Source organism: Carassius gibelio, chromosome A5 (genome assembly GCF_023724105.1).
Source record: "Carassius gibelio isolate Cgi1373 ecotype wild population from Czech Republic chromosome A5, carGib1.2-hapl.c, whole genome shotgun sequence".
NCBI classification, from domain to species: domain Eukaryota; kingdom Metazoa; phylum Chordata; class Actinopteri; order Cypriniformes; family Cyprinidae; genus Carassius; species Carassius gibelio.
In genome coordinates, this window is record NC_068375.1 from 20,234,882 (window position 1) to 20,258,494 (window position 23,613).

At 37.9% G+C, this 23,613-nt stretch overlaps 4 protein-coding genes across 8 annotated transcripts; 2 read left to right on the forward strand and 2 right to left on the reverse strand.

The window, feature by feature from the left end:
• The first annotated feature begins 259 nt into the window (after positions 1-259).
• mccc2 (methylcrotonyl-CoA carboxylase subunit 2) lies at positions 260-5,991 on the forward strand. Its single transcript, XM_052592243.1, has 17 exons — positions 260-490; positions 1,160-1,226; positions 1,353-1,437; positions 1,554-1,655; positions 1,756-1,883; positions 1,973-2,085; positions 2,853-2,966; positions 3,211-3,275; positions 3,364-3,463; positions 3,547-3,642; positions 3,725-3,797; positions 3,886-3,962; positions 4,276-4,342; positions 4,466-4,622; positions 4,752-4,866; positions 5,021-5,106; positions 5,743-5,991. The coding sequence occupies exons 1-17, from the start codon at positions 353-355 to the stop codon at positions 5,858-5,860; spliced, it is 1,701 nt and encodes a 566-aa protein (XP_052448203.1). The 5' UTR covers positions 260-352; the 3' UTR covers positions 5,861-5,991.
• A 387-nt stretch (positions 5,992-6,378) lies between these two features.
• Positions 6,379-7,338, reverse strand: LOC128000205 (intraflagellar transport protein 25 homolog). 2 transcript variants are annotated; one of them, XM_052592246.1, is made up of 4 exons: positions 7,119-7,338; positions 6,902-7,008; positions 6,762-6,830; positions 6,379-6,569 (listed from the first exon to the last, which is right to left on the reverse strand). In XM_052592246.1, exons 1-4 carry the CDS (start codon positions 7,208-7,210, stop codon positions 6,514-6,516), a joined length of 324 nt encoding a protein of 107 aa, XP_052448206.1. In that variant the 5' UTR covers positions 7,211-7,338; the 3' UTR covers positions 6,379-6,513. The 2 variants fall into 2 exon arrangements, with proteins under 2 accessions (XP_052448206.1, XP_052448205.1); XM_052592245.1 differs by having other exon boundaries at positions 6,379-6,690.
• Positions 7,339-7,518: 180 nt separating this feature from the next.
• On the forward strand, positions 7,519-11,499 carry LOC128000247 (survival motor neuron protein 1). Of its 4 annotated transcripts, none has more exons than XM_052592250.1 (9): positions 7,519-7,688; positions 8,555-8,626; positions 8,755-8,889; positions 8,961-9,158; positions 10,475-10,639; positions 10,779-10,853; positions 10,988-11,098; positions 11,197-11,263; positions 11,412-11,499. In XM_052592250.1, exons 1-8 carry the CDS (start codon positions 7,653-7,655, stop codon positions 11,251-11,253), a joined length of 849 nt encoding a protein of 282 aa, XP_052448210.1. In that variant the 5' UTR covers positions 7,519-7,652; the 3' UTR covers positions 11,254-11,263; positions 11,412-11,499. The 4 variants fall into 4 exon arrangements, with proteins under 4 accessions (XP_052448210.1, XP_052448212.1, XP_052448208.1 ...); XM_052592252.1 differs by having other exon boundaries at positions 7,529-7,688; positions 8,755-8,874; XM_052592248.1 differs by lacking the exon at positions 7,519-7,688 and adding an exon at positions 8,131-8,292.
• Positions 11,500-12,927: 1,428 nt separating this feature from the next.
• Positions 12,928-21,813, reverse strand: nos2a (nitric oxide synthase 2a, inducible). The gene is made up of 26 exons (XM_052592247.1): positions 21,772-21,813; positions 21,543-21,673; positions 21,345-21,458; positions 20,981-21,129; positions 20,413-20,575; positions 20,244-20,335; positions 19,363-19,504; positions 18,986-19,125; positions 18,654-18,828; positions 18,466-18,567; positions 18,127-18,321; positions 17,641-17,723; positions 17,397-17,541; positions 17,196-17,300; positions 16,572-16,621; positions 16,315-16,489; positions 16,080-16,200; positions 15,886-15,964; positions 15,615-15,805; positions 15,340-15,506; positions 15,009-15,219; positions 14,813-14,900; positions 14,578-14,699; positions 14,210-14,358; positions 13,480-13,674; positions 12,928-13,398 (listed from the first exon to the last, which is right to left on the reverse strand). Exons 2-26 carry the CDS (start codon positions 21,600-21,602, stop codon positions 13,360-13,362), a joined length of 3,252 nt encoding a protein of 1,083 aa, XP_052448207.1. The 5' UTR covers positions 21,603-21,673; positions 21,772-21,813; the 3' UTR covers positions 12,928-13,359.
• Between the last annotated feature and the right edge of the window lie 1,800 nt (positions 21,814-23,613).

Sequence of the window (23,613 nt, forward strand, 5' to 3'; positions counted from 1 at the left end):
AAACTGAACAAACTATTCCGACTGTAACTATATTTCTGTTTGGGGTGTCCATTTTTTAGCATGATGAACATAAGTTTATATTGGATAAGAGTCATAACTGAATTATTGAGATCAATAATATGCAATGATACAAGCAAACTGCAGAAGTGTTTGTTTCTGCCAGTACTGGTATGAGAGAAATAGCAGAGATGCTAGTGCATTACAGAGAAAAGTGGCTGTTCCAAGTCCGCCAGTTCTCATTGGCTGAGGAAAGGGGAGGGGAGTTAACCGTTTGCTGTCCAACCTCAGTGATGAGGTCAGAGGACGTTGCGTGTTGAGCTCGTCCTAAGACTTGTCAGTCAGAGGATGAACCATGATTCTGTACTATGGTAGACCTGTGGTTTCATTCATTCGGAGCAGGAGTGTAAATGCTGCGGTTTCCAGGTTATATCATGCGGACAGAGTGGCGACAGTGGGCTCGCAGCCCGACTTGCAGTCTCCGGTCTTTCAGGTAGGCCACGAATGAAGCCTCGGACCCAAGTTAATGCAGTCAGCCGGCGGTGGGGATTTATCTGCCTCGGCAGTCGTGCATGGCGTGTCCTTGTGCACTACATACAGCACCATTATAACCGTTAAACATATTTGTTACTTTTAGCTATGCATGCCTGCAACAGTATTTAAAAAGCTCCGATATAATACGCATACATTAGACGAGGAAACTTTTATTTACATCTTGCACTATCGGCCACTGTAAACTCCTTTTACTCTTAATAAAAAATGTTGATTATAGCATTCAAAACTTGTAATGTCTTTTGCACAAACACATATATAATATATATATATATATATATATGTATGTGTGTGTGTGTGTGTGTGTGTGTGTGTGTATATTAAAATGTATAAATACTTGTATCTTTCAAAGAATCTAACAAAAGCTGTCTTTTCATATTTTTCCAGCTTCGAATTCACCAAGGTCAACACAGGCTTAGCAAATTAAAAAAAGTTACTGCTTTTGGTATATGTGTGATATAGATTATGACAAATATTGTTATGTGTTACCTCCGATAATGAATCTACGAATAATTAATCTAGTGAAGTGTGTCTCTGTGTGTGTGTGTGTGTGTGTGTGTGTGTGTCTATATATATATATATATAATTTAAAAAATCTTTCACATTGAAGGAAAATTATGAGCGAATGCAAGCACTGGTGAAGGAGTTGAAGGACAGAGCAGAGAAGATTAAACTTGGTAGGCAAGTTCCAAGTACTTGATTTGATACTATTAAACACAGTGAATGAAGCCATTACATACGGGTAGCTAGTATATTTCCTTCCACTGATGTATACACAACATTACTGGTTTCTGGTTTCAAAGGAGGTGGAGAAAAAGCAAGAAACCTACATACATCCAGAGGAAAGCTCTTGCCTCGGGAACGCATCGACAGACTGCTGGATCCTGGGTGAAAGCAAACTCACTTTTATAAACAAACAACTAAAACGTGATGATTGAAATGTTGCTGTCCATTCATTTCAAACTGGTTTCACACTGAACTTTGTTTTGTTTGTCTGAATGCAGATCTCCCTTTCTGGAGTTCTCCCAGTTTGCTGGCTATCAGTTATATGGTCATGAGGAGGTTCCTGCAGGAGGCATAATCACTGGGATCGGTCGAGTGTCAGGGTGAGCAGCATATGATACAATCAATATGTCTGCATTGTTACATCTGATAATAACATGCAAGAGTTTATGGTTCATAACACCCTGCCTGTTTATCTCACAGGGTGGAATGTATTATAGTTGCGAATGATGCTACTGTCAAAGGTGGAACCTATTATCCGGTTACTGTGAAGAAACACTTGCGTGCCCAAGAGATTGCACAGCAAAACCATTTACCATGTATTTATCTGGGTGAGTTCTTTCAGAGGGTTCATATTCGGTAGAAAACAACACTTTTCCTACTAATGCTTTTAATTCATCCCTGATCTGTTGCCCTCTAGTGGATTCTGGAGGAGCCAATTTACCCAGACAGGCAGATGTGTTCCCAGACAGAGATCACTTTGGACGCATCTTCTTCAATCAGGCCCGCCTGTCCTCGGAGGGCATTGCACAGGTACTTTTTGTTATGTGGAATTTTTTCATATAAGCCACTGGGACCTAACCAGGGGTCACAGGCAAAATTTGGAGGGTGCATCGGCTATCTTAATTATTTTTTAAGTTAAAAATTAAATTGTGCTAAAGACCCAAAAAGTTAGGATGTAATGATGAAGTGATGTGTAAGTTCTTCTTTCCCCTTAACTGTAAGGTTTTTGATGAACATAGAGAATCAGTATTTTCGATCCTTTAGAATTACAAAATGAATCTTATGTAAGTTAAAGCTGCAGTCCATAAGTTTTGCCTCTTTATAGCCATCTCTGCTTAAGAACCTGATATTGCAGCGGTTGGTGGAATTATCTTCCTTGCGTGGGTTGTGCTCTGACTAAAGTACGGCGATCATTTTTAACACTGGCTGGTTATGTACTACTTCACATATAAATTTTGTATAATTTATAACCAAAAAAGGTTACAGACTGCAGCTTTAATTTATCAGCACTCCCAGTTTCTGTTCAAAATTCTGAAAAGCAGCATTGTTATAATTGCAACAAAAATACCAAAGGAACAATCTTAATCAATATAGGGGGCCTTCACTTAACTGTGTTAGACAATAGGACGCCTAAGAAAGTCTGAGAACCATTGATATAACTCGTTTATGAATATATAGCTGCAAGTGAATATATTCATCTTAATATTGTTTGGTAACTGACATGACAATTGGGCTGTCAATCATCTCAAAGGCAGATGATTTATCAAGTTGGATCTGTTTTACCTGTTATGTTTCAGATTGCTGTAGTGATGGGCTCCTGCACTGCAGGGGGCGCTTATGTGCCTGCGATGGCTGATGAGAGCATCATTGTACGCAAACAAGGGACCATTTTTCTAGGTGGACCACCACTGGTAGGTGAAATTCGCTGTTTATTTGCATGAAGTTAAACTATTCTTTTGCCGCGTGACTCACATCGCTTGACAGTCCCACATTCTGTCGCCTACGGTCACTATCGTTTGTGTCGCCGAAAGTTGCTAGCTCCATTGAAAACGAGTGGGATCATGCCGCTTTGTCACTGGCTGCGTGAACGGGGCTTGAGGAGCATGATATGACTCTCTGCTTATGTTTATTAATGTTCAACTTTGTATTCAACAGGTAAAAGCTGCTACAGGTGAAGAGGTGTCTGCTGAAGACCTGGGAGGTGCAGACCTTCACTGCAGGTTCGAGAAGCACTTGTGTGTTCAATATACATTTGTTTAGAGCTTGTTTTTGATCTAATATATATTTTCAACATTTGTCTCTCCTCAGAAAGTCAGGTGTAACGGACCATTATGCCCTGGATGATAATCACGCCCTCCATCTTGCACGGAAAGCCGTTCGAAGCCTGAACTACAAGAAGAATCTTGATGTGAGGACACGGCTGCTCTTGGCTTCTCAAAAATGCTTCATGACTTGATGCTGATCTTCTTGAACTTATCCACTGCTCATTAGGTCACTGTTGAACCTCCTGAAGCTCCTCTGTTTCCTGCCGATGAGCTTTATGGCATTGTGGGAGACAACCTGAAACGCAACTTTGACATTCGAGAGGTAGTGGCCACAATTCGATAACAGAAATACAAGCCTATTGATATGTTGCCTCAACAGACTGAACATGAATTTCACATTTCAGGTGATCTCTCGTATCGTCGATGGCAGTAAATTTGATGAATTCAAGGCCTTCTATGGAGACACACTTATCACAGGTGGATGTTTTTCAATAAACATCCTTTTATAGTTGAATTTCTCCATTGATTTCTTACTCAGTTTTGGCTTTCTTCATTTGCTTTCTAGGTTTCGCACGGATATTTGGCTACCCTGTGGGAATTATTGGCAATAACGGTGTGCTGTTCTCAGAATCTGCAAAGAAGGTGAGCATCTACTGATTATTGTTCTGACCTTATAATTATTTGTGATCATCATTTATTAGAAAAATGACAGAAAAGCTATCACAGTTTGCTATGGGAGAATGCTGTAAAACCAGAAGCTTGTGTAGCACTGAGATTTTAGCAGAAATACATAGACAGTCAGTATGCATACGGTCCATTGTGCTTAAATGAAATAGTACACATTCTGTTGAACCCAAATAATTGGTTGGTATTGTCTTCCAGGTTGCTCTTTTCCATGCAATTAAAGTGGCTAGACAATGTGTATTTTTAATGATTTTTTCCTTTTTTTTTAAAGGGAACACATTTCATTGAGCTTTGCTGTCAGCGAAACATTCCACTGCTCTTTCTTCAGAATATTACAGGTCAGTATGTATAGTTCATCCCAGTGCATACAGTGTTACAATATAGTCAGCAGAGAATCATATGTGTGTGCCTAGTGAAATTGCCTTTAACATCGTGATGTTGTCTTTCCCTGTTTTTACCAGGCTTCATGGTTGGCAGAGAGTATGAGGCCGGGGGTATTGCTAAAGATGGAGCTAAAATGGTGACGGCTGTGGCCTGTGCCAATGTGCCTAAGATTACTGTCATCATTGGAGGATCGTATGGAGCAGGGAACTATGGCATGTGTGGCAGAGCTTATGGGTATGCTTTATTATTAGTGTACTTACCTGATCAAAGGTACAGCTCTTAAAACACACTCAAGGTGTCCACTTGACTGAACAGCACAAGATAAACTACCTTCACTAAAGTGAATGCGTGTCCACCTCACAGCCCCAGGTTTCTGTACATGTGGCCTAATTCCCGGATCTCTGTGATGGGAGGGGAGCAGGCCGCCACAGTACTGGCTACGATAACTAAGGATCAAAAAGCCAGGGAAGGAAAAGAGGTAAAAACAGAACATATACTTAATTTATGAATCTTTTATAAGGAAATTGGGAAAAATAAGTTATGTACTGTTATGTTTTACAGTTTATTTTTCTGTGAGTTAAAAAGGCATATAGTTTATATATCTTGGCTAACTAGTTTTGGTTATTATCCAGTTTACAGCAGATCAGGAAGCTGCAATGAAAGAGCCAATTATCAAACGCTTCGAGGAGGAAGGAAACCCATATTATTCCAGTGCCAGGTAACTAGTTAGACATGTATGTTTAGTAAAGTGAAAGTGAAAGTAACGTGGCCAAGTATGGTGTCCCATACTCTGAAATTGTGCTCTGCATTTAACCCATCCAAGTGCACACACACACACACATCTGAAGCAGTAGGAAGCCATGTTTGCTGTGGCGCCCGGGGAGCAGTTGGGGGTTCGGTCTCACCTCAGTCATGGTATTGAAGGTGGAAGAGAGCACTGTCAATTCTCTCCCCCCATCTACAGTACCATAAAAAAAATATTATACGCTAAACATTGTGTAACAGGCTAAATGAAGATGATAGTTTTGAACACTGGTTGGTTATGTAGTTGCTCAAATATTTATTTAGGATCATTTTAACCAAAAAAAGTTACGGACTGCAGCTTTAAATTGTGTTACATAAAATGCCCGCAATGTTTACTTGTTTTACATTTGTGCTTTAATGTGTAATCCACTACTGTTTTTAGATTTTGAGGTCAAAAAATATTTAAAAAAATATTACTGGTGCCAAACTTTTAAACAGTACAGTATGTCATTATTAGACAACACGGGCATATGAATTAGATTTTCCTACTACTCCCCTCCCTTTGTAATGTCTAATTTTCACATTTGTTGCACTTCCTCCTAACACCTAGATTGTGGGACGATGGGATCATTGACCCCGCTGACACTCGTCTTGTCCTGGGCCTGAGTCTGAGTGCTGCTCTCAACGCCCCCACACAGAAAACACGCTTCGGTGTCTTCAGAATGTAGAACTGCTTATGTAAAGATTAGAAATTTTCGATTAAATCAATTTCCTCTGTCTTTTGGGTAGTACACTAACTTTATAGACTTGTTCTGTCTCTGTATGTTTGACAACAACAGTAAAATCTTTAAAGCCTGTAGTGATGTGTCTCATAAGGTTTTCTGGTTGTTTGGTTCCCTTGATACTGTACATAAAACAGTAAATCATCACAAAATATTATCTGGTGTAAAACATGAAAGAAAGCATCTTGAGATCATTTTTTAAGAAAAAAGGCCTGTGTAAGTGTACCCATGTTATTTTGTTTTAACAAACCATGGCTCTGTACATTATAAATATACTTGTATGAATGCACCACTCGAACACCAAAAACACTTTTTAATTTCCAAACTTCTGTTACACTTTCCTCATGTGGGACAAACTGGCTAGCAATTTGATTTCAGTTTTATTTCAGCCTTATTTAACTTTTAATATATTTTGTTTTAAATTTAGTTAATGGCACTGGAGGAGACTTGCATATCAAACAATAGAAATTAGGGCAATGTTTATTAAGAAAAATATACAGTGATCTACTTTGGTTGCTTTGTGTGAGTTTTCAGAAGCAAATGCCAGATGGAGATTTTCTCATGATTGAAAACTCACTTTGTGTACAGAGACAAAATGGTCATATCCAGACAGTATGAGAAACCGCAGATGTGTTGTAGTACATGATACATCTACCTGAAGAAGAAAAAAAGTGAGATCTTGGTTTTGAGTATCTTGCTTTATCTGAAGATATTCTTTGAGATGTAACTCCCAGAAATATCATTGGCCTGTAGGCTGCTCTCTGTGTGCTCAAACTCTGAAACAAACAATATCCACGTGAATAACATCAGGATCAGTCGATGGAAATAAGTGTAGTTTGAGCTTTACCTGTGTCTGCAACCGCTTCACATTGATACGCATCGTCTGATGAACCCTTTTCTATTCTCAGCCTTTTGACTGTAATGAAATATAAACGTAAAGACATTACTAAAGACTGATTGCAAGGGTGTTTGTATTTATACACTTACTGTTGTAACTGTGAATGGAAACATTGAAAATGCTCTTGTTATCTGGAAAGCGGATCATAAGCTCTTGTGGAAAAACGCCAGTTGAAATCCAGAACGTCTCAGTTTTTCTATAGAAATAAATTAATTAATTATAAGTTAAAGCAAAATATATTTTAGTCTTTTGACAACATTAGTTAAGTTGGCTGGCTCTGCTTCCAGCATTTAGCAATCTACAGACCCGTCGACGATGTTCTCGGGAGGGTGATTCTCATCACTGGATGTAGCCAGCACGACCTGCGCTCCGTATGAACTCAAAGCAGCGTCCGGCATTATGAATATTAGAGATTTGCATGCAGAAATATACCAGAGACTGGAATTTTCTGTCGTAGGCAATCTAAGTTGCTAAGCAACAGGTAAACCCGATGTGTCGCAGCCGACTACCTTCCGCGAATCGGTTTGAACAGTTCATTTCAAAGAACCGATTCTAAACACTCGGATATGTATTTTTCACGATTTTTCATGACTTAGTTAAGGAATGGGCAATTGGAGGCCCGCTGGATCATATTAGACTCGAATGATCGGTTTGAAAACGTTTGAAATACAAGCCTACAAAACGATTGCTTTTCAGTTGATGATGTTAATAACTCCAACCAGGAGAAGTCGCTAGTTTCCAGCCGCTAGACTAAAATATTAATATTAATTCATTACAGCATAGTAGTAAGTGGACTCTTATGAACATTCAAACATTAGCAAAATAAATGAAAAATTGACAATGAAAATCGTATTATCCAGTCAAGATGGTAAACAGGTGACCTTTTTAACAAGTTCAAATGGATAACGTTACTCATATGTTTGTAAACTTAACCTGATTTAAATTGCCTTAACCTTAATTTGCACCATTGCTCACAAAAAGAAGTATGAAAGACGCCAGAGATGCACTCAAATTTCAAAGCTAAAAATGCATAGTCAACAAAACATTTTTGCTCTGAGTAATGATCAGGTTTCCGCAGGTCCTTAAAAAGTCTTCAATGTAATTGTATCAAAAGTAATAATAATAAAAAAAACTTTACAGTATATTTTATTTGTTATGTGCTCATCGCATTAGTAATAGAACTAATGAAAAAAAAAACAGTTGTCGGACCATTATGACTTTAATGACTATAAAGTTGAATCTAACCTAATTGAGTCCTAATCCTTAACGAATCGTTCACATCGCTTTAGATCCGTTTGTTGAAAAGATTCGACTCAAAAGAACGTGAACCGTTAGTGTCGCATGATTTGAGCGTCATCAGCACCTGACGTACATCAGTGGCGCACGTTGCACTTGTGAAATATTGCTTTACGGTCTTAAATATTAAATTCCAATGGCGAATGGTGCAGAAGAAGTCATATTTTGTCGTGGGACGGGTGAAGTGAGTATTAAACCATTTTGAAAGTGATCCGATTGCGCTACACTGGCTTGTGTTTTAGATTAGAAAAAATATCGAGATAAATGTTTTGCTCGTCAGCTAACGGAACCGTTTTGTTAGCTGCACATTAAAAGTCCAGTTAGACATTTCTAGTTTGCGGTTTTGTTTTGTGGTCTTGGACAGTTGGAGTAACAACGTCTGAGAAATATGTAGCACAAAGCTTTGGGCAAAGTTCATTGGTCAGTAATCTCTTTCCTCTTTTCAGAGCGATGATTCGGACATTTGGGATGATACAGCTTTGATTAAAGCATATGATAAAGCGGTGGCGTCGTTCAAGGTAAACAATGCTTAAAAGACATACGACCATTGCTATTGAATGCTTAAAATCCATTGCATTTTACTTTGCTTCTTCAGTAACCCTGATGTTGTTTCTCTCTCTGCTCGTCATCCTCCTTTCCCCAACAGAATGCATTGAAAGGAGAGGATAATGTGACGACACACAAAAAAGATTTCCCTGGGAAGAAGCGGAAAAACAACAAAAAGAGTAAATGCAAAAAAAGATGTAACGCAGCACCTGATAAAGAGGTAATCATGAATAGTGTGAGAACTTATTGATTTGAAGTATCCAAATAATACAGGCCAATGCAGATGAACTGAAATGTGTACAACAGTGGCAAGTCGGGGACTCCTGTTATGCATTCTGGTCTGAAGATGGCAACTTGTATGCTGCTACGATTTCCTCAATCGACCAGGAGAAAGGCACCTGTGTGGTCTGTTATACTGAATATGGTAATGAGGAAGAGCAGAACCTCAGTGACCTTCTGACAGAGGCTTCAGATTTGGACGAAGACACTCAAAAAACAGCAGATGTATGTAGAATGTTTCACTGCTTTTAATTAGACACACTAGTCATTTGAGAGATTTAAGAAATAGTTCACCCAAAATTGAGAATGGCCACAGGCCATTCAAGTGAAGAGTAGTTTTTTTTCTTCTTAATCTGAACAGTAAATTAGCTTCACATCATTTGCTCACCGATGGATCCTCTGCAGTGAATGGGTGCCATCAGAATGAGTCTAAAAAGCTGATGAAAAACATCACAATAATCTGCACCACTCCGGTCCATCAATTACCATCTTGTAAAACAAAAAGCTGCATGTTGCATGAAAGCTTCATTAAGGTGTTTTTAATTTTAAACCGTAGACTATAAAAACATGGATGTAGTGTCTGTGACATCACCCATAAGTTTCCGAAAAGCATTTTTGAAGTCGAAAGTAGGTGGAGCCAGCTGTTGCCATCTTGGCAGAATAGGACTAAAAGGCAAGCGCTGGTTGCTGAAGCAATGCCTCCCTAGCTTTGACGGCAGTGTCAATCCACCTGTCACTCAAGTGGCCACGCCCTTAATTATACAGAAATTTTATAGTTATAAAAAATTCACCCCCCTCACAGTTTTCATAAAGGGCAAAATTAACTATGTAGACCAAAATAATTTTTTGAACCAGGCTTTTTTTTCTTTTTTTAAGCTGGAAAGTTGGCAATTTTAACTTTGGGAGTTTATGGGAATGAGTCTCTTTAGCAGCCGGCCTCTAGCGGCCAGTTGACGAATTACAGTTTAAGTCACTTCTGTTTGGGATTCACAAGCAAGAACAGGAGGTTGCTGTTTGCTTTAGTCCATAGCGTCTGATCAAAACCATAGTACAGCTTCTGCCAGTGAAGAAGAGAAAACTGAAATCTCCTGTTCTCCTCTCACAACAAAATTCACCGGCATATTTGTTTGGAACTGTTTTTGCTTGTAAGCGGAGCTTGTTCTGTCTATATTACTCTCCTGATTCAAGTGACACAGCTATTTCCCTGGAGAAAGCAACATTATGGAAAGGGGATTTGAAGTTAAAAAGTTCTTAATTTTGGATTTACTACAAACGTGTAGCTTTCCACTTCACAAGTAATGATAATTGATGGACTGGAGCCTTGTTGTGGATTATTTGTGATGTTTTTTTATCAGCTGATTGAACACTCAACCACTGCAGAGAATCTATTGATGAGCAAATGATGTACTGCTGAGCTTTCAGAACAAACTCCTCTACATCTTGAATGGCCTAACAGGGAGTACACGAAGTTTTCATTTTTGGGTGAACTATTACTTTAATAATTCCGGTGTATAATATTGCTTTAATTTGTCTAATTGCAGGTCAAAGAAGCGGAGTCTTCAACAGAGGAGAGTGATCGATCTTTTACTCCACAGCAGTCATCAGAACATCAGAAGCACAAATCTAAAGGCAGATCTCCCATGGGGCCTCCATCATGGGTTCCTGGTTTCCCACCTGGACCCCCGCCAGGACCTCACTTCCAAAAGGTGAATATTGAACATTTCTGTGATGCTCTCTTTTCTTGTTATAAAAGGCCCTATTCAACAAATTACACAAAGTGATTCATTAGCTTGTCAATTAAGTGGTTTTAATATTACATCACACAAAATACTATGTTTTCTCCAGATGGATGGAAGACGATCAGAAGGTCCTGGACCTGTCTTCCCTGGATGGCCTCCCATGATTCCACCCGGTCCCCCAGTAAGAACCAGATTGAAATAAACATTCTAAACATATTCTTACATGAAAAGTGATCTAGAAATGGCATTTTAAGAAACCCATTCAGGTTTTTATGGGAGTAAATAAACTAAAATGTGAAATGATTGTTGGTCCAGATGATCCCTCCACCTCCACCAATGAGTCCAGACTCTCTAGAGGATGATGAAGCTTTGGGCAGTATGCTTATTTCCTGGTACATGAGCGGCTATCACACGGGATACTATTTGGTACAGTTTTACTATTTGGAACTTCTTGCCCTTCACAAGTTTCTTTTCATGCACCTGGTTGTTTTTCAATCAAAGCTCAACTCTTGTCTTGTTCACAGGGTTTAAAACAAGGTCGTAGAGAGGCTGCTGCATCGAAGAAGTCACATCGGAAATAAAAACCCAGCGGTTGGTTTATTCATTTTAGTTTTTTTTTTTTCTTTTTTTTTTTTTTTTACAGAGTGTTGGTACATTTAAACTTTTTACAAATTGCTTTGTGTCCAAATTTCTAGTTTGTTTACTAAATTATTATATATATTTTTTTCCTCATACACAGTGGGATATGAACGTGATGCTGCAGCAGACGTGGTTCCATGTTCTATTTTTTTTGTATTGTTTGTAAATAAATAAATGAAGTAATTGTGCTCTTTCCCAAAGTTTGTTTTTATTAAGAGATCACTTCAATAGAGACTACTATCATATTGGTAGCTTGATCAAGCATTACAAATGTCCATTTAATTCAGATTTCACTAGGATTAATTTGCTGAATTTCACTGATGTGGCTGAAGTCAAAAATTAAAGCTCCTCGTATTAGCCCTTTGTGTTTATTTCAGCAAGCCCATATAAATTGTAATTTGATGAAATTTTGTATTGTATATGTGATAACTTGTACTGTCTAATGCACTGGTCTTTAACCAAGTGGCTGGTGCTTTAGATGACTTAAAATAATAATAAAAAAGGGCAATAAATTAAGGTGAAGCAATTATAAATCAAGCATATTCTTAAACCACTGGTCTCATGTAAGTTGGCATCTCTCTTGTTTAACAAACTCTTCCTCCTTGCCATATCTGGTATGGGCTTTAGATAGTAAAGTTTTACTTCCTTTGGAAGCCTTGGCATGAGCATCCTAAAACACAAACAGGAAAGCAAATTCAGAAAGATTAGCGCAGCTGTTATTCATATTATTTTAAAGCTTTTCAATATTTTCTTGGACAATTCTGGCAAGCTATTGTTAACCAGTTTGTGAAATGAGCTAAATGAGTGAATGCTTCTCTAAAAGGCTTTTAGTTTGTGAGTGTCTGAGTAACAAACATGCATTCATTTTGTTCATAAATATTGAACAAAAGTTTATTTTTGCTTCCCTTTGGCTATTCCTTTTTCTCCAGAGCTCAGAGTGTTGGGTGAAGCTTCTCACTGAACTAACCTGTGGGTTAACACGTGGCAATACTGTCATGTGACACCTCTGTAGAAATTCTGCATTCAATTGTGTGGTGCCTAAATAGGAATTAATGCTACTGGCCTTTTTTTTCCCTTTCTTCTTATTCCCGTCATGGCTTTTGTTTCTTTTGTTCTCTGTTTAGATAAGAATTTTTTTAGACTAACTGGTTTCCTTCTCATTCTCTTTCACTATCATTCTTCTCTAGAATGACTCTCTGATTGGATGCGTTCTGCATCTTCCGCCTTCACTTTAGTTAGATCTTGTTAATTCCACTCATCACTGTCACAACATGATATAGAATGTCCATAATCTTTTGTTTCATCTGGTTTGGTGACTGTTTCTATGGCTGTGTGCCTTTGGAACACAACATGATGTCTTGAAAGAATCTGAAGAAATAAGAGATTTACCTTCTAATGTTTGATTACTTATTTAGATGTTATTGTGTTAAAACAGTAGATCTGTTTAATTCCTTTGTTTCATTGTGTCTTTAATCGCACATTTTATTTTGCACTGTGATTAGGTTTCATTGTACCCTCCACCAACACACAAACACGCCTTATCCAAATCTGACTATTTTATTTGTTTATTCAATTAGACACATACATTTCATTCACATTTATTTTGTCTTTACCTAAATCAAATCCATTTCACTATAAATGATCTAAGAAAGAACATAAATAAAATATAATTATCAAATGCTAGCTTATTACTTAGAACAATTAAGTCGGAATGTCTCAGAGGTCATACAGTACATAGAAGACATTAGAAAATGTGAGAAGCATCTTTCAGAAATGAAATATAAACCAAAGAAATTAGCTCAGTAAACTAAAGCCATACATTTTCCTCTTAAAATAGAGCATTTTAAATCACAGTTTTGGACATCATACAATAAAGGTTCATGTGTAATCAATCATCCTGTTTGTCCATACTGATACAGAGAAACTATATTTACATCTGTTAAAAACTCTTCAAGAATATACACAAAGCACACGGTGAGAATCTCAATAGTTAAAAGTGCATGTGGTGAAACTGATTTTTCTTCATGTGAAGCAGCAGATCTCTGCCATTAAGCTCCAAAAATGTCTTCATGGTATCTCTTCTCAACCTGCCATAAAAAAGATGATGGCATGAGTTCACTTCACATAAGGAGATGAAGATCAAATCAAAATGCATTTGGTGAGCTCACCTTCATCCTCTCCAGATATTCTCCAGCTTCTGCGATGGCCATGCCTGTTTTACTTGCAAGGATATCCTGCAAAGTGCAAGCAACATCTCGGGCCATGTTCATGCCACCGCAGACATACAGATGCCCTGCGTTTTTGTGTAGAACCTCCACGGCTTTTTCAGAGAGCTGTTCCCTCAAGACATCTTGCACATACATCTGCTCCAAACAACACAAGCTTACAGTTAGACTGAAGACACCAACTGATCCCAGTGTAAATACTAGGGATGCACGATATTGGATTTTGGCCGATATCGATATGCCGATATTTTCTAAATAATTTTGGCCGATGCCGATACCGATATCGATATATATACAAATATATACTGATATATTTAAACTTTAATTTTACTGAAGAGAAATCCATGTATGTCTTCTGTACTGATTCTACCATAAATTTATTATTTTACAAATGTAGACAGACATTCACATCTGAAAAACAGGTCAATTATTTCACTTGGAGAATATCGGTTTGGCTCATCGGCAGAAATATTCATATCGGCCGATACCGATAATGGTCATTTTAAGCTTTTATCGGCCGATACCGATGTTGTGCCGATATTATCGTGCATCCCTAGTAAATACGTTTGAGTAAAAGAATAGACTGACTGGATGGAACTGGATTTTGACACACAAACATAAATAAACATTATCTCTAGTAAAATACAGCATGAATGGAACTTCAGAGACGTACCTTTTGTTTACCAGGTTGCCGAGAGTAAGCTGCGTTGACATTGCCCAGAATGCCATCAAGTCTCAACTTCAGCGTTTCTACTTTATACAGATGGTCTGTTTCTGAATCACGACACCCAAACAGCAGTGTCATAGGACTGATTTGCAGACCTAAAAAAAAGTGGGTTAAATAAGACATACTATTAAGGACAAAACTTTTTCAAAAGAGAAACAAGAACTAAAGACGAATAAAATCTCAAATGAAATACAGGATACTGTGGTGGAATGTATTTACTTTTTGGTAGAACCTCATTGAATCTTAAGACATTATATACTTTTTTTTGTATGAACTTCATTGACTTCAAAACTAAATAGGGTCGCATAGATCACCTTTCTTTTTCATGTCATGGAAGCGCTGTTGCCAGAAGCTGCGGAAAGGAGCAATCCCACTACCAGCTCCTATAAGAAGAACTGGAGTGCTGGGGTCTTCTGGGAGATGGAATCCACCCGAGCTAAAATACAGAGCAAGTCACGTTTTCTATTTTATTAAGATTTGGAATACAGAAAGCCAATATACCATTTTATTTAAATGACATATTTATATTGAGGTTTTAATTATCAATACCGGTGAACAAAGCAGGGAACTGTGTGTCCTCTTTTGATGGTGTTAAACCATGTGCTGCAGGTGCCCAAATGCAACGGGCCCTTTCCACCTACAATAAAACAGAACAGAACATTATCCTCATTTATGTTGAAACATGGCTTTCAGTTATTGTCTAATGTTTTAGTCTTGTTTGTTTGTAATAGGTTTAGTATCATACCCTGGGTGTGGTACTCCACCACAGAAACAGTGAGGTGTAGTTCGTTCGGATGGCGGTCCAACGAGGAGCTGACCGAGTACAGACGAGGCTTCAGCAGAGGAAGCTGGCTGAGAAGGAAGGTGGCAGGGACCTTCAGAGAGGCAAATTCTTCCAGCACTTCCAAAAAGGTGGGCCTGTAGAAATCTTTCCATGTAGAGTATTCCTGGAAATCCTATGGAGAAATGGAGGAAATCATGTAAATGCGTCCACTGGAAATATGTGTCATTTCTTACAAAATCATGAACAAGTGCCTTATTTCAATTCTTAAAAAGGAAGAATGTAACGCAATTACAGATGCAAGTGCTTCAAGTCGTTTGCGATCCTCTTCCTGAGCCGCCACGGTAGAGAGTTTGCGCAGCAGGCTTTGCGAAGGTGGAGTTGTAACGTCAAGGAAGTATGTAAGAGCCTGTGCCAGCGTGCAAGCAGGAATACGATCATCTGTCAGCCATCTCTTTTCCTCTGAAAGGAAAGACCCATAAAAAATAAGCTTGGATTTTGGTGCTCAATAGAAACACTTCCCAACTTGAACTGTGTTTAGTTTATTATAATGCTGTTAGTGATAGTTACCTTGACTAGAGTCTGAAAGGGACTCCAGGTGGAAACTCTGGTCAACTGGAGGGGCGTCTGGGAGATGCTTCAAAATACCATTCACAAGCTCTTGAGAATTCTCTGGAAAAACCCCCACGTGATCTCCAGGGGCAAAGTTCAAGGCTTCTGTGTTTCCATCGGTCTTCAGCTCAACCAGGATAGTAGAACGACTGAAAAAGGAATAAATACTTTGAAATAAACAGCGCTGTCAGAAACGTTTACAAGTTTTAGAGAAGATGTTGAAACAAACCTTGACTGAGCGCTCTGCAGATTCTGCCTTCTTTTCAGCGTCATAGGAAACACGGTTTTAGAGTGAAGAGCAGCCAGTGCTGGAAAAACAGAAGATACATGCATATAAAAACAGTGAAATCGTGTTTACTGAGGTTTGATCAAACTTTATTGACTGAATTATTAGGGTTTTGATAAGTGGAGGTAGATTTGTACCTGTAACTCGGTTCAGACTGCAGCTGTCATGCTGCACTCTGTATCTCTGTGGGTTCCAGTCGTCCGACTGTTGCTCAACAGCTTTCATCTGTCTTTTAATGTTAAACTCCTCACATGCATCCTTAAATTAAAAACACATATGTGTCATTTGTTTGCTATAGTAGTAGAAGATTTATTTCTTTGGTTCCCTGAATCATAATTTACAAGCCCGAGGGAATTATGAAACCTTGCTAACCTTAAAAGCAGTGCATGCCCAGGCAGAGAAAGCCTCGTCCTGCCCATTAAGTTCATCTCCCTCCCCTGTGGCAGTCAGACGCTTGGCCCCCAACTCAGCAAGCTTGTCATCCACAGCATGGGCAAAGGCACAGAATTGTGGGTACACACGTGAGCCAAGGCCAAACACACTGTACCTGTAGTGAGAGGAACATGTTAGGGCTTCTAAATATTCAGAATATTTACAGGTGATGATCTTTACAGTGCCAGACTACAGACCTGACGGTGTTTTTCAGGTTTTGCCAGTTGAATAGCTGCTTCTTGAAGTTCTGAGGGAAAGAAAATGATAATAAAATTGCAATGAACCAAAATCAATATTGAATTCTTCTAGAAATGATTTTTTTATACACTACTGTTCAATAGTTTGGAGTCAGTATGGCTTTTATTAGGTTACAAAACAATCTGTGTTCAATCAAATCAAAGTATGTTGTACTTTTGAACTTCATGTTCACCAAAGAATCCTGAAAAATCATGCTTTCTACTGAAATATTATATTTTCAACATTGTTAATAACATTAGTTTCTTAAACACTAGAGCATGTTAAAATTATTTCTAAAGGGTTGTGTGACACTGAAGCCTGGTGTAATGTCTGCTGAAAATTCAGCTTTGCCATCACAGAAATTATTTAAATTTTTAAAATTAATCAAAATAGAAAATAGCTATTTTAAATTGTAATAATATTTCACAATATAAGAATTTTACTGTATTTTTTATCAAATAAATGCAACCTTGCTTCAAAAATCTTACTGAAAATAGATCTTACTGGTCCCAAACTTTTGAATGGTAGTGTATTGATCTTATATATTTATATATATATAATTATTTGCAATATTATGACCATACCACTCCATTTCCTGGGCTTTCCCCATTGCCGAAAGTACTGGTGACCACCATCAGAAGGCTCTCTGTCTCAAGCTCACTGAAATCATAGTCCTCCATGCATACCAGCTATATTAGGAGACAAGAACAAATGTTGCTTTTCATATGTTGATCTGGTTTTAATAGAATATTTGAAAAGCACTTTTTAAAGACAGAATTTCTTACCCTGGAGTCGAAGGCACGGTTGAGCATGGTGTTCAGTTTTTTGGCAAAGCTCAGTGACTTCCCTGTTTCTGTGGCATAGAGAACAGTGCAGCTCACCCTCTTGGCCATGACTGCTCTGATGAGCATTTGAGAAAAAAACACTGCCCTATAAAGAAAGAACACAAGTATTTTGGTGTTATGGCACTGGTGGTTGGCATGAATGTAGTGCAGTGTTGTTTTGTTTGCAGAAGCTGCTGGTCTGTACCTTATGAGTCCTCTGAAGCTGACCTTACATCTCCGAAGACCTTTCTTCTCATCTTTCCACTTGTGTGTCAGCCATGGATCAGCCTACAAATACACCACAAATGTACACCATGTTTACACTGCTAATTTCAAGGGTTTCTTTATAAACACTACCGTTCAAAAGTTCGGTATTGTTTTTAGGTATTATTTTTGTCACATGATCCTTCAGAAATCATTCTAATACGCTGATTTGCTATAATTCATACTTTTCACGACTCACTGATGAATAGACCATTCAAAAGAACAGTGTTTATTTCCAATAGAAATATTTTGTTGCATTATTAATGTATTTACTCTGTCTTAATGAATCTAATGCATCCTTGCTAGATAAAAGAATGAATTTCGTTCAAGTGAAAACAAATCTTCAGACTTTTGAACAGTAGCGTATCTGGACGGGTGTCCTCATCAAAAGTTATGTCTAATTATGATTAATCAGAAAGTCTGATACCTGGTAATAGAAGAAGGGGGAAAGGATGTAGTTGAGCATCTCCTGATGGTACACGGGGGTGAGGGAGCCAGACATGGGCGGGACCAACCACACCCAATCAGCTGGACAGCCTCCACGCAGACGAACTTCTGTCTCCAAATGCTGCATGAAAGACTCGCTTGCTGAATGGTGGTCCGTGATGGTGACCTTATATTTCTGCAAACCAATGAAGCAATATAAAGAACAATTCATCTCTAAATGGCTTTTTTATGAATATTATTTCAGAAACTATAAGAGTGAGACTGCAGGATCTTGAATCAATTTGCATATCAATATTTCTACCATATATTCCATCTTTACCTGGTAGCTATGGATCACTGCAACATTAATAGCCACAAGTGCTTGGTCTTTCCACAGTGACGACAGCTTGCGTGTTTCTAAGCCCATTAGCTGGCCGACCCGCTACAGGACATAAGCAGTAAAAGCATTAGTACTAAAAGTTGTGGGATGTGTTATGCTATCGTCGTGAGAGAGTGAAGCCGAACTACCTCCAAAATATTGTAGCGCTGGCTGTCACAGAAGTCCCTGACTCCGATCTCTGTGCCCATGTACCAGCCATTGAATGGACATGCTGTGAATTCCAGACCACCAATTTCCATGAGCATGTTAGCCACTGCAGGAATTGCATACCACTTGAGGTTTAGATCTTTGAACCATTCATACCTGAACAAAAGCAGAACATAACACCGTCTGATCAGAATAACCAGTTTTCTTTTCTTTTTTCTGAAACCTCTGGGATATAACTATACAAAACGTGTTACCTCCAAACATTTGAAATCAAATATATCCCCCTTTCTCTGGAATGACCCAAATCACTTACTCTGGGTGCTCTATTGGGACCTCCAGGATCAGTTCTTCAGGAATATCAAAAATTTCAGGGTCCTCTCCATTCGCCTGCAGGACCAGTGGAAGCACATCAAATCCACCATACTTTGGTTTCCATCCCAGGTGAATGCACACCTATAGAAATAGTGGACATTTCCAGCAGTTATCACATGTGAATATTTCTTATTAGAATCAGAATCAGAAAGAGCTTTATTGTCAAGTATGCTTGAGACAACAACACACAGACGGAAAAAAATGATAAAAGAGGCAAAGATATGGTTGGCAGATGCTATTAATAAATAATAATAATAATAAAATATATAACAATATAAATATTCATATTTGCTCTCCTCAATACTCCTGTTTGCTTACCTGTGTAAAGTCCACACTTGATGGGTCTCCAATCACACTACCATCTTCCATCTGATAGCCTGCGTACTTTATGAGCTGACTGTTCCACACACGGAAATCATGCTCTCCGTCTGTTCTTTTAGGGAACACAGTGATGGCAGATCTACCGAAACCAAAAGAAAAAGGAGCATTCCTCAATTAATCAAGTCATTGTCATATTTAGTGGTACATTTGACTTGGATAAAAATAGTTAATAGATGCTACCACATAAAGTATATATTTATCTTGACAAAATTGTTTAATAAGTGGAGTTTACCAATGCAGCCCTAAAGTGCAGTGGGCGAATTTACATTTTATTTAAACTAAATAGGCTATTAACTTTCGTTCTTGATATCTGATACATTTTGAGAAAATTTTAACGGGCGTCGAAGATTATTTTTTATGTAACTTGACTAAAAATGTACTATTATGCAGTATGTATTTAAAAACACGTAAACATTCAGATCAGGATTAGAATAGAACTCTGTTTTAAATATGACAGAAATATTAATTTTTCTGCAACAGTGTATATAGCCTATACGATAGCAAAACCGCCATACCCTGTAACTCAACAATAATAGTAATAATAATAATAATAATAATATAACAACAACAATAATAATCAATTATACAATTCAGTTTCTAATTCCAGAGTTATAAAGAGGTCCAAAGAAAAACAATTCTTTAACTTTAAAATTGCAATGGCCTTTTCTGTTTCTTTTTCTTTTCTTTTTTTTTCAAACCTGCGTCACGGCATTTGCTGTTGTATCAAGACTTTTGCGACAATAAATCGCCCACACAATAATAGCTTAATACTAGTTACAAATCCATAATGACTACAGGCATAAATAAATTCGACTTACCTCAAGTTTCCTCCGTTGGTGGCATAATTAATATGAGTACACAGGGCACGAAACATCTCCTTGGCGGTCGTGCACTGACGCGCATCGAAAAGCTGTAGAAGAGACACACTTTTAAACGACTAACTTTGATGTAGAAGTGCTAGTCATAACGTGCGCGGGAAAAAAATACCTGTAAATTGGACCACTGGATCCTTCCAATGCACCTCGGCGCGTTTCTCCAAGCATGTTTGGCCCCAAAAGTGAGCTCATCTGTAGTGAGTGTGTATGAGCCAGTCAGGGTGATCTCCAGTGTGACCCTGTCAATCCGAGCCTGGTGCTCCGTTTGATTCGGGCTGTGCAAACGGTAAGAATAGGTTAGTCACCTGGTAAAGTAAACCAAATGTCACTTTTCCATCCGTTTTAAAAGACGAACGAAATATAATCGTTTCCGTTAATAAAGAGTGAATCTTTTATTCTACTTTGACGGGTTTCGTGAAACCATAAGAAAACGCTCTCATAATAAAAATGAAACGCAGTTGATAGGAACTCCACCTCTCCACCCACACATGCGTGATGACATCAACTTGTCAAGAATGGTTAACTATTTTGAGTCAGACTGGATGGTGTGAAGGTCCCGTTACATAATGTAGCCTACACAATTCAGTTTTAAGTTTCACTTACAATATCATTCATTGGAATATTTGCTATTGTTATAAATATATATATATATATATATTTACAGAGTACATTGCTCTTACATTTTGAATGATTTGTAGTACTGGTCGATGAAATTCAAAGCCTGGGTGAGGATGTCATCTGAGGAAGGTGTGATTTTGGAAGGGCCTTTTATCAGAGTTTTGGGATTCATGATGGAACCTTCGCAAGTTTTGGAATTGCAGGGCATATTCTGGAGGGAGAAAAATAATACATATTTAAAGTAATTTTTCTAGTTATAAAAGTAGGCTACGTTTTTGCTAAATCAATAAACTCGCGTTCACATTTTTTGTTGTTGTTGTTGATATTGTAACATCTCACTTTATTGTGTTAAGCTAAAGAACATTGTTCTCTTCAGTTCAAAACTGTTATAAACATGGAGTTATTTTGATTACAATTTAAAGATACCTTGACTGCTTTGTGATGCAGTGTATCTTGGTGGGTCGAGCCATCTGCATAGTTTCGCAAATGAACAGCAAATGGACATCGCACTGGCCGATCGACTGACCTTTCCACTTCCAGCTAAAAAAAAATAATAATAATAATCTGTTAATCAAACTGAAGGACACAATAAATGATTAGCAAAATATAAGACGGGTAACTAACCTTAGTGTGGACAGTGGGTTTGTCTTTTCCAATGGGTGTAGTTCGGGCTTGTTTTCCCATCCTGCTGAAAATATCAGTGCTTCCAAATTTTAATAATATCTATGAGATTGCAGTTGCAGTGTTGCTATAACCTGAAACCAAAAACAATGAAGAGAAATTAAAACCTGGTGAAAACAGGTAAAAACACAATATGTCAGGATAATGCAAAAGAAAGAAACAAAGTATTTACTTTTTCAAGCGTACAGTTTCTGCCTCAGTACCTAAACAGGAGTAGCACTCTGTTTCATATTCTGGTCATCCGAATATATAGCTGAGGATGCACTGGGCGGATCACTGCAAGGTGTGCTGTAATGGAATCTGTACCAACCAAGATTTCTTGATGCTGTTAAGGGAATGACCACACAATGATGAACTTCCTCAATCCTTTAAAAAAATAATTTCCTTTTTCCTTTACTATATAAATAGTAAATCTACCCTGACCAAGTAGCTAATTAAACCTTTGTACTTTAAACCCCAAAAGACAGAAGACTATAAGGAAAACTCTTATGAACTCTATGATTTCCCCCCAGTTTTTCAGCATTGCAGGCTAGAGGAAACATTTGCTGGAAAATAGAAAAATATTAGATTATTAAGCAAATGATAAATTATTAAATAAAAGTATTATGATGTGACTATACAACGATGCTTGCAAAAAATGACATTGTTTGAGGGTTACTGAGTGCTACAGTTATGAAAACAGTTTCATTGTGTGTGTGTGTGTGTGTGTGTAGTATCCAGCATCTATCATCAGCTTGGAAATGGAGTTTCCAGTTTGACAACGGATGACAATTAACAAATCAAACCACAACCGACTGACAGATCGCCAATGTTTCCGAGTTATTTACGGCTAGAAGCTCCGTAACTTCAGACTTGCTTAGCTATTGTCCCACTCAGTTCCTGGTCTTGCCTTCCGGCTGATAGACAAGATTTATTTGAATACACTTGTCCATTAGAGCTGGATTAACGGCAGATGCATTTGAAAAGCATTTCCGTGAAAGACATCTCTGTATTCATGCTTGAATTGGGCTGCAGAATTTTTTATGCACAAAAAAGACCATTGTTAGACAATTTAATCTGATGATGTTAGATAATGAATCTCTCCACTGGCGTCCTAGGTTTGAGATACCAGACAAAGGTGTGTTTTTACAGGGAACCTGATGAGGCATATGTTCACCACAAAAGAAAAGATTACGCATAGGCTCTGTAGGTAAACTGTGAAGCCATGGCATATTTCTGATTGCCACATGCCAGTAAACGTTTGATGATCCGTTGCTGTGCTTATAGCTAAAATATGAAGGTCACTACTGAAAGCAATGCTAGCTTGTAAAATAGAAACCTGGACTTGTGCCCAGTATGTTGGGTGTATTCTTCATTTGACATATGATGGATTGCTCATTATAGAATTCAAAAGAATTGAAAATTCTGCCATGGAAAATGTATGTGATGTGCCTTTTCATACTTCTTCATCTTACATAATGGTCTAATAATTATATGTTTTAAACACACTGATGCTTATCATCACCGCATTAATACTGAAATGGCTCACTGATATATTTAATGGGTCTCGATTGACTAGTTGTCTGGTCTGTACTCTTCTTCTAAGTTCAATGTTTATTTTAAATGCAAAGTTTACATTTGCATATTTATCTGTTTCTTATGTAAGAGTAGCCTATTTTTAGGACAAAATATTTTGAGGAATGTCAGTTTCCTTATATGTGAAATCCTTCCCCACATATGCCTTATAAAAATGTTATCTATTATCACAACAATCTATTTTGAGGAACACATTTTCAAGAAAAGTCAATTTCCTTGTATGTAATGCTTTTTCGTTTTTGTTTTATGCAGGCAATCAATGCAAATAATATGACTAAAAATGGAGATAATAAGCAGCAAAATATCTAATTAACTATTGTGAGCACATGGCCTTTTAAGAAACCTAGTCCAGTGGTTCTCAAACATCTCTGTGAAGTACCCCAGCACTGCACGTTTTGTATGTCTCCCTTCCTCATCTGACATAGCCCCTTCAGGTCTT

Coding starts and splice junctions, on each gene's coding strand:
- mccc2 (XM_052592243.1), top strand. CDS start 353: ATGATTCTGTACTATGGTAGACCTGTGGTTTCATTCATTCGGAGCAGG. Junction 1,227..1,352: donor AGCAGAGAAGATTAAACTTG/GTAGGCAAGTTC, acceptor CTGGTTTCAAAG/GAGGTGGAGAAAAAGCAAGA. Junction 3,276..3,363: donor GGTGCAGACCTTCACTGCAG/GTTCGAGAAGCA, acceptor GTCTCTCCTCAG/AAAGTCAGGTGTAACGGACC.
- LOC128000205 (XM_052592245.1), bottom strand. CDS start 7,210: ATGCCGGACGCTGCTTTGAGTTCATACGGAGCGCAGGTCGTGCTGGCT. Junction 6,831..6,901: donor TTCCATTCACAGTTACAACA/GTAAGTGTATAA, acceptor ATTTCATTACAG/TCAAAAGGCTGAGAATAGAA. Junction 6,691..6,761: donor TGAAGCGGTTGCAGACACAG/GTAAAGCTCAAA, acceptor TGTTTGTTTCAG/AGTTTGAGCACACAGAGAGC.
- LOC128000247 (XM_052592248.1), top strand. CDS start 8,245: ATGGCGAATGGTGCAGAAGAAGTCATATTTTGTCGTGGGACGGGTGAA. Junction 8,293..8,554: donor TTTGTCGTGGGACGGGTGAA/GTGAGTATTAAA, acceptor TCCTCTTTTCAG/AGCGATGATTCGGACATTTG. Junction 8,890..8,960: donor AAGAGGTAATCATGAATAGT/GTGAGAACTTAT, acceptor TGTGTACAACAG/TGGCAAGTCGGGGACTCCTG.
- nos2a (XM_052592247.1), bottom strand. CDS start 21,602: ATGGGAAAACAAGCCCGAACTACACCCATTGGAAAAGACAAACCCACT. Junction 21,130..21,344: donor TGCATCACAAAGCAGTCAAG/GTATCTTTAAAT, acceptor TTCTCCCTCCAG/AATATGCCCTGCAATTCCAA. Junction 20,336..20,412: donor TCCAGTGGTCCAATTTACAG/GTATTTTTTTCC, acceptor TCTCTTCTACAG/CTTTTCGATGCGCGTCAGTG.